This window comes from Vicia villosa, unplaced genomic scaffold (assembly GCF_029867415.1).
Source record: "Vicia villosa cultivar HV-30 ecotype Madison, WI unplaced genomic scaffold, Vvil1.0 ctg.000399F_1_1, whole genome shotgun sequence".
Classification (NCBI taxonomy): domain Eukaryota; kingdom Viridiplantae; phylum Streptophyta; class Magnoliopsida; order Fabales; family Fabaceae; genus Vicia; species Vicia villosa.
The window spans coordinates 593,534-603,337 of NW_026705179.1; the positions used below are offsets into that span (position 1 = coordinate 593,534).

Here is a 9,804-nt window from a genome sequence, read left to right on the forward strand (position 1 = left end):
TATTTATTTGAGTAGCAAGTTGTCCCATCTGTGTGGTCAAGGTCTGAATGCTAGTGTCGGTTCTTTGTTGAAACTGAAGGTTGTTCACGGCCATTTGTTTAACAAGATCTTCAAGGGATGGTCCGGAAGTAGTGGCTGGAGGAGTGTGATGTGGCTGGGGTAATGGAACGGTGAGCTGTTGTTGGGAAGGCTGCTGATTTCCATATCGAAGGTTGGGATGATTCCTCCAATTGGGGTGATATTTGTTGGTGGACAAGTCAGGAGTGTTGTTGTACCTGTTCTGGTTGTAAAGGTTGGCTGCATAAGCTTGAGGCAGCTCGGTAACAGTATCATCTTTCAGAAGAGGACAAGTATCAGTGGGATGATCATGAGCTGTACAAATGCCACATAGAGTTTCTGTTTGAGGTTTCGCTACTGCAAGTTGTTTGACTAAAGCGGTCAGCTCATCAAGTCTGGTTTCTAAAGCTCTGTTCGAGGAACCTTGAATTTGATGTACACCCTTGGTTTGGACAGAATTGGTTCGAGTGGTGAACTGCTGGGAATTTAGGGACATATTTTGAATGAGGGCCCTGGCAGCAGCTGGAGTTTTGTCAACAAGTGCTCCACCACTAGCAGCATCAAGAATGTTTCTATCCATAGGTAACAACCCCTCATAAAAGTACTGAATGAGAAGTTGCTCGGTAATCTGATGTTGAGGGCAGCTTGAAACCAACTTCTTGAACCTATCCCAGTATTCAGCCAATGACTCGTTGTCTTGTCTAATGCCACAAATCTCTTTTCGGATTGAAGCAGCTCTAGAGGCAGGAAAGTATCGCTCCAAGAACACTCTCTTCAGAGCATTCCAGCTTGTGATTGAATTCGGTTCAAGATCATATATCCAGTCCTTAGCTGCACCCTGCAAAGAAAAAGGAAAAGCACGAAGTTTGATATGATCTTCAGTGATCCCTTCAGGCTTCAATGGTGTAGAGCACACCACCTGGAATTCCTTCAAATGTTTGTGTGGATCCTCACCTGCAAGACCATTAAACTTTGGCAACAAGTGTATTAAACCCGATTTTAATTCAAAAGGAACAGCAACAACATCATATTCAATACACAAGCCATTATAATTAACATCAGGGGCTGCAAGTTGCCTTAGAGTTCTATTTTCAGCCATTTCAAAAGCAAATTCAGAATCAGAATCAAACAAATTATGCAAATAGTCAGACTCAGAATCAGACTCAGCTATGGTCGGTGAAGGTGAACTATTGCTAGTCTGGCCTGCTCTACGAAGTGTGTGCAAGGTTCTCTCTACCTCAGGATAAAAAGCAACAAGTTCAGGACAGGAAGACCTAGTAGCCAGGACTAGTGCACAGCAAAAGCAGCAACAATCGTGAAAATGCCAACTATGTCCCTAAAACAAACACAATGAAGCAAATCGATTAAAAATAACTCAAAAAAATAAACTGACACCGAAAATAGTCTAATGACGTAAAAATAAAATTTTGATATTTTTTTCGGAATTTTTCGACTCTATGAAAACAGAAAATAAAACATTAAAAATAGAAAAACGATGAATTTGGCGATTTTGGGGTCGAATTCCCTTACTCTTCTAGAGTAAGGGAGTATTGATCGCACAATTTTTCTACTTCCAGTAGGCAAAAATAGTTTACAATCGAATACAATCTTTTGCAAAAACTGATTTTTTTCGACTCTAAACGCGGACTGACCAAAACCGTGAGGAAACTACGGCTTAAACGCACAAAAACTAAATCTAAGACTCTAAATTCAGTTAATATTCACAAGAATCCCCGGCAACGGCGCCAATTTGATCCGCTGTCGCTCGCGGGTCAAAAACGAGTTAATTTATAAAACTGTAGTACGACGGTAACGGTAACTCGCGTATCGTCTCTCAAGGATTCCTGTTCTTATTAACCAAATGTAAATCAAAATTGGGGGGGGTTTGTTTGGTGGTCGAATTACAGAAAAAGAAGCGCTTAAAATAAGTGATTCTGAAATAAGTTGTTTTGAAAAAAATGATTATTGAAATAAGCTAATCTACTGAATCAGTTCCTACTATCATCGATTATCATAATTTAAATTCCCTAAGCGGATTGTCTAATCCTATTTGGATACAAACTCAGTGACAAGCGGTTAAGTTCGTGAGATGTATGATCCTATTGTCCGAATTAAGCAAACGGGATAGATTTTCATGGATTAAGCAAACATGATTGATCAGGCACAAAAACGGATTAAGCAAACGTATCGTGCCTAGGTTAGGATCATACAATCAACCAAATTTAATCAATATATTTCATGTAATTGAATTAAGCAAACAAGAACACAAAACATCATCGAAAGGAATTAAACTAGAATTAACATTATAATAATCTCAAGTATTGGAACCTGAATTACAGTAGATCGACTCAAATGCGATTAGTTCTCCATGAGTTCGTAAAAGCTTCAAGAATAAAATCGTGAATAGTGATAGTGAATAGTGTTTCGGCTGCTGCCCTAGGAGAAACTAAGACAACCCGTTTTACAATCCAACTGGGTCAAACATACGACCCAGGCCCAAAACCAAATTGACCTGAAACTAAATTAAAAACTAGTGCTGCAACTTCAACGAGATTTCTGGCCCTGCTACATTCCGATTCTGACTTCGACTCCAACATAAGAAATGTAGCTCTTTCTCTTAGCTTTCCGTCGATTATTAGAACGCCTCAATCGGACTCCCGGAACTCCAGTTATGATCGTTTCCGTACAGACTACTAAAGCTGAAAAATAAATACGAAAATCAAATAACAATAAAAATAAATTAAAATATAAAAACTTAATAAAATAGAAAAATAAACAAACCAAACCATAGAAATGCCTAAGTACAAACATAAAGGAATGTGCATCAAAATGCACTGATCAATCTTCCTCATGATGACCTGTCAATCTCTTGTAACAAATCTTGAAGTATAGTGGATTTTAGAGTTGTTTTCTCCTTTATAGTATACCAAATTGAACAAATTAGGTAAACAAATTATATGTGTGTTCTTATCTTTTATTTTATTCATGCTCGTGTGAATTTGATTACACTATTTTGTAGATTAATTTTCTTGATGCCATTTATTTTGGTTTCCATTGTTATCTGTCTCACATAAACATTCTTAGTGTAACTCAAATTTTCAAATCAATTTTGCAACAAGTGGCGCATATTGTGCGACAATAGGATTGAGTCACAAGTGAGCACCATGGGCTCCAAATGGGACATCGGGAAGTTTTCCGGAGACAATGATTTTAGGTTATGGAAAATGATTATGCAAGCACCTTTTACTTAAAAAAGTGTGCATAACCATTGAAGGATGGGGCATTGATTCCTTCCCGCCTAACACAAGAAGAAAAGACCGATATGAGGGATAAGTCCAACATTTCCATTATCTTGAGCCTAGGAGATAAATTCCTAAGGGATGGTGCCAGGGAGAAAATTGTGACAGAAATGTGGTCTAAGCTTGAATCATTGCATATGATCAAGTCTTTGGCTCACATATTATGTTTGAAATAAGAACTTAACTCTTTTAGAATGGTGGAGAACAAATCAATTATGGAGCAATTGACAAAATTTCACAAGATTATTAATGACTTAGAAAATATTAAGGTGATTGTTGATGATGAAGACAAGGCTATACTCTTGTTTAGATCATTATCTAGATCCTTTAAGAACTTCGATATTCTTAATGATAAGGAACATACTATCACCTTGGATGCAGTTTAAAAGACTGTAAGATCTAATGAGCTATCAAAGATGAAAAATTTGAAGATTGGTGATAGTGGTGAGAGTTTGAATGTTTCAAAAGGAAATAGTGGAAGTAAAGGGAATTCCAAGTCCAAGGGTTTATGTGATAGATAAGAGTTGGATCATGGACTCATGATGCTCTTATCACAACTGCTCAAGAAAAAAATACTTTTAAACTTTAGAGTTGATAAAGGTGAAGTTATCTGATTCAGTGACAATAAGGTTTGAAAAGTTCATGGTATTGGTACTATTAGACTTAAATTTTTTAATAACCTTGAGTCCTTTCTACGTAATGTGAAGTATGTTGCATAGCTTAAGCAAAATTTGTTATCCATAAGCATGTTTAATAATCCAGACTATTGCACTAGAGTTAAACATGAAGTCTTAGAAATTTAACATGGTGCATTGATCGTGGCTAAATGGACTAAATTTTGTGGGTTATATAGTTTAAGTGATTCGACTGTTATTGATCATGTATCATTAGCTAGTAAATATTTTCATGAAAAAAATAAGCTATGGAATTTGAGACTAAGGCATGTCAGTAAAGGGTTAATAACGATATGGAGTTTGTTTTAGACAGGTTAATGAGTTTTGTAGAAAATAATGTATAAATATGCATACAACCATTGTTGGGACACCTTAACAAAACGACCTAGCTAAATGCAAGAAAATAATATTTTAGAGAGGGCAAGGTGAATATTATTGTGAGTTAGGTTGCAAAATATTTTATGGGGCAATATTGTTGCTATAACAACTTACCTAATCAACAGATGTCCATCTATATGAATAAACTTCAACACACATATGAAGGTTTGGAGTGGGAAATTAATATACTAATTTAATTTAAAGGTCTTTATAGCTTTAGTGTTTGTAAATATCAAACAAGGCATGCTTGATATTAGGGCTCTAAAGTGTGTCTTCATTAGTTATCCATAAGGTGTGAAAGGTTACAAGTCATGGAAGGTGGAATCTAGAAGATCAAAATTTATCATAAGTAGGGATGTTACTTTTTATGAGATAGATATGGGAATAAAGTGCAAAGACCTGGAGGTGAAAGATCAGAAACTATAATGGAGTAGACTCAGTTTAAGGTGGAGGTTCCTACTAAATAGACTAGAGATGAGGAGGAAGGTAAGACTTAAACTTCTAGTGCTACTTAGGGACCACCTACAATAGCTTTTGATTATCATTTGACTTGTGATAGGGTAAGGAAGAAAATTATATCACCTCATAGATATCGTTGTGCTGGCCTAATTTGCTATACTTTGAAAGTGGTTGAAAGGTTATAAGACTTAGAAGAAAAGACCTTCAAGGAGACATTTGGAAGCAAATAGTGTCAAACGTGGTGAAGGCGGATAATTATGAAATGAATTCACTAATGAATAACCATGCTTGCAATCTCATGAGATTACCTAAGAAATATAGGATAGTTGAATACAAGTGTCTAGATCAAAGTTCAAGAATTCGTCAGGTTTAAGTTAAGGGGGAGGGGAAATTGTGGAAGTGTGCCTCTTAATATCAAATGTTTCAACAAAGGTGTCCATTTTAACATTGCCAATTTTCATAGGCGGCAAAGCTATAGAGTGCGGTTTGTTGCGCGTTGGCTTGAGGTTGGTCGAACGAGCGGCGAACGTTGTTGGTGTGACGTCATCTCGACACACATCGACTTTGGAATCGACGTTGTTTTGAGGTCAATTCAGATCGATGACTCAACTCAAGGGTCAAAGTTACGTTAAGTCAGTTCATTTCAATGACTCGACTCGAGGCAAGTTACAGGTCATTCCAAAAAAAAAAAAAATCCATCAAAGTTTCAAATCTTTATAAATGCAATTCTTGATCATGTTTGAATGAATATAGAAGAAGCTGTGAAATCACATTTAAAAAAGCCACTAATAGTAAAAATATACCTCCAAAGCCACAAATACAACACTACAAAAAAAATTGTCAATGCATTGATCAATGGCCATTTCGGATTTATGAAGCTTTTTCTTCTTGTATTGGTGTTCAAAATTTTGAAATTGAATAACACAACACTATCTACTACTATCATTTAAAGCAGTCAGGGTTTGGTGCTTTATGTTGGGGGAGGAAAAGAAAACTTGTGATAATAATCTTGCCAAACTTTTTACTTTAAATGGAATGAATAATCTTGCTCTAACAAAAGTAAAATGATTGAAAACATATATTATGAATAAATATTTCATGGACTTTCCGTCTATTAAATAAAGGACGGTCCACAACACCATGTGTATCTATCTCTCCAATTTATTAAATCAAAGACCTTTTCTTACCACTAACTGCTCTCATTTTCTCCACGCTACGTCCGTGACCACACCATGTCACCATCACTTTTTTTTCTGCTTAACGACCTCACCATACTTTATATTTAAAAATAATAATACTCCTCACACACTTGATATGTCGCTGATTCGAACTTGCATCTGTATAATCTATCTGACTTATGCATAATCGTCTTCAGTTTTTGGAGGTCTTTTGTAGGTTAGTCATAGTTTAATCATGACAAAATAATTAGAGGTTTTATAGTGACTGAGATTTATGAGGTTCTATTTAGTTACAGTTTAACCGTGGAAAATTTGAGGTCCTACATAGTAACCTGCCTTGCGTACCTTCAAATACAACTTTGAACTTATGTCTCTGCGCAACTATCAACTAAGCTGATTTAGCCGGAATTAACACAAACAAACATAATTTTACTGTGCCTAAAAAGGTACTGGCACACTGCTACATAGTCACAGTTTTCACAAGCCAGTGATTCAGTATCTCTGAAAATACATAGAAAAACAAAAACAAAGAAGAAATATCAAAGCTTGTGTCTCTATCTATCTCCCTCACCTTTTCTTTCATCCTACTCATTCCACTCCATCATTCAATAACCAACCATTCATTTTTAGTTACATCTTTTTCCAAACACTGTCTACTCCTTGTTCACAAAAACAATACCAAAACCTCTTTTGCTTCAATAGGTTTGTTATGTTTTTTCCATTTTCAATTCATTTTTTTTACTATTATTATTACTCTTGTGGGACCTATAAAATTTAGCATGGGATGCTCATGAACATGCTCACTAGAGAGCATAGATTCATGCACTATTAGTATTGCCTATACAATTTTTTATTATATATGTTTGTTCAGGAGAGAAAATAGTATAAGCTTTTTCTTTATGCTTTTAGCTTAAATCATGGCTTTTTAAATATTGTTATTATTGAATTAAGCTGTTAATAATCAGTTTTTCTCTCCTTTTTTTTCCTTTTAGGCTTTGGTGCTGAGAATCAGCATATAGTATTGTTTTGAAGTTTGAACTTGTTCAACTGCATAGAAAATTGTTCAATTTTGGTTTTGGAGCAAGATGTCTGAGAGGAGATTGAACATCAATGCTCCTCTGATGTCTGTGAGGCGAAATTCGGCTACATCACCGTCGTTAGCCGAATCAAAGAAGAAGATTTTAGAGAAAAGACACACTCTTGCGAGTTATAAGTCAGAAATGGCATTGGATCAGGTTACTGAACCTGTTGCAGTGCCTTTCAATTGGGAGCATATACCTGGAAGATGCAAAGGTGGTAATACTGGATCTGAAGTACTTCAAATTCCTCCTAAGAACGCTAAAATCGCGCCAATTCCTCGGCTTCCTCCCGGAAAATCTGTCAAATCAGGTAACCAGAAGGATTCTGTTGTTGAAAAGAATTTCAGTCTCTCGAATAAATCGAAGTCTTTTAGCGGAAATTTGGCTAAACTAGACTGTGATAGAGAAAGAGAAGCCGAGAAAAGAATCGAGAGTAGAAGATATCATGTTAAGGAGAAGGAGAATGACTACGATGACAACGCCTATTCGGACGCGGTTGAAACGCTGTCGCATTTAACAGAATCATTCTCTGTGAACTGCAGTGTGAGTGGTGTAAGTGGATTGGATCATGATAATTTGGATGCAAAGAGTTTTGGAACATTTTCTATTGATCAACAAACAAGAGACTTCATGATGAACCGATTCTTGCCAGCCGCGAAGGCTATGACATTACAGCCTTCTCAATACTCGTCGAAAAAACAATCTGTACTAGTTGAACAACAGCCTAGAGATGTTAACAAATTGATTCAGAATGCGAAGAAGCCGTTGGTGACTGATATTGTAGCGTATACTGGTATACGTCAAGAGGAAGAAAGCGAAGATGAAGACGAAGACGAAGACAAAGATGAAGGTGAAGTTTATGAGAATGATGATTCTGATAATGTCTTGAGTAAAGGATGTGGTTTGATACCGAATTTACAGCTTAGGAATTCGTTGTCGATGTTAAATCCTGCGGCTGGCATGAAAATGAAGAATCAAGTTGCCTTGCCTTCTCCTGCTTGTGAGGTTGTGAAACCTAACAAAAGATCGCATATTCGATCTTTTAGTCCAATTCCAGCTGTAAAAAAGGTAAAAACAATTCACCATCTTTTGATTTTCTCGAGTAGAATTTGTAGTTTTTTCTTCTCCAGTTGATTTTAAGCCTTTGAGTTTATTGTTCATCCACTTTTACATAGTGAGTCCGAATATAAATCACTTAACATTCAACTTACTTTAGTCAGAATCAATTTTACGAAATCAATGTTTGTCATGAATTTTTGATGTAGGCTTGGGAAGCAATTCACAGAAACAAGTCAAGCGCTGCAACTGCGACATCGCCTGATATGCAAGAAAGAAAGACGAGAAGGAGCAGTGAATCAAACAGGTTTGCTTATTCAGGTGAGTTGCTTCCAGGACGGCTCTCTCCGTTCCGTCGTTCACGAGCAGCTGCAGCAGGCATATCTCCTTGTAGAACAAAACCTCAATCTCCTTTTCGTGGCGCAAAGTTGCCCGAGATTGAAAACAATAAATCTGGTAATTTGAAATTCCACAGCACAGGACTAGGAAAGTTTCAAGGAGTTCCAAACCAAGGAGCGAAAAGAGGTTCATATTCGGGAAGTTTGGCAATCGAAAAGACATTGTACATAGATAATTCGAGTACTGTCAAACTATCGTCTTCGAATTTAAGTTATGCAGATAACAAAAAGAGGATTGATACTATGACTGCAGATTTCGACAAAATAAGAGAGAAAGAAAGAAATTCTAGCATAGAAACTTCTGGAGATACAAAACATGTACAACCTTTGGATTTGGAAGAAAAAGCCACATTGGATTATGAAGTGTTAAGTTCTTTAGGTGGAAACTCTACAACTTTGTCTGGAATGTTACATCATATAGCGAAAGAATATGAATCCAAAGTATTGACAACTGATCAATATATTAACCACGAACGCGTGTCAGTGCAACCTGTGCAACGGACATTTGATGAAGATTCGGATACCAACAACAACAAGCAAATTGTGTTAGCTAATTCTCCTCTTCCACCACCATTACCAAAATCACCTTCTGAGTCTTGGCTTTGGCGCGCGTTGCCTATAAATTCGCTTAAGAATTCTTTCCTGCATTCAAATCAAGGCACAAAATCTCATGCTAAAAGAAATGATTCCAATGCAGCATCAAGCAATGTGAAGTGGGAAACCATAGTGAAAACTTCGAATTTGCATCATGATCATATTCGGTATTCTCAGGTAATAAACAATGTTGTTAATTCCTTTTTGCATAAGTTTGTTTACATCAACTCAACTATGTTGTGACTAAGATGAAAATTCACATTTAACATTCTCTGCAGGAACTACCATCGCGTAAATCTCATCATTCAAAATCATAAAGACGGAACAATGATAGTGTTTTTCTTGAATTGTATAGTATATAGATGAAAATCAAAATCAATTTTGATGATCAATATATGAGTGTAAAGCTTCTTTTGTGGCGCTTTCGATATTTCTTAACCTGGCCTAGAGAGGTGTTTATCGATTAATGCTGTGTCTATCATCATGTTATTTTGGTCTTTTTGGTTTCTTGCTGCTTGATCAGAGGAATGATTCTTTGCATTCCCTCATGTGGAGGAATCAGCACTTATTTTTTATGTAAAAATCACACAAGTGATTATTCATGCTTTTATTGATTGATATCCTTTTGATGA

General features: G+C 36.3%; 1 protein-coding gene across 1 annotated transcript; it reads left to right on the forward strand.

Moving 5' to 3' along the window:
* The first annotated feature begins 6,530 nt into the window (after positions 1 to 6,530).
* Positions 6,531 to 9,804, forward strand: LOC131627746 (uncharacterized). The gene is made up of 4 exons (XM_058898603.1): positions 6,531 to 6,747; positions 7,038 to 8,192; positions 8,390 to 9,349; positions 9,451 to 9,804. Exons 2-4 carry the CDS (start codon positions 7,131 to 7,133, stop codon positions 9,487 to 9,489), a joined length of 2,061 nt encoding a protein of 686 aa, XP_058754586.1. The 5' UTR covers positions 6,531 to 6,747; positions 7,038 to 7,130; the 3' UTR covers positions 9,490 to 9,804.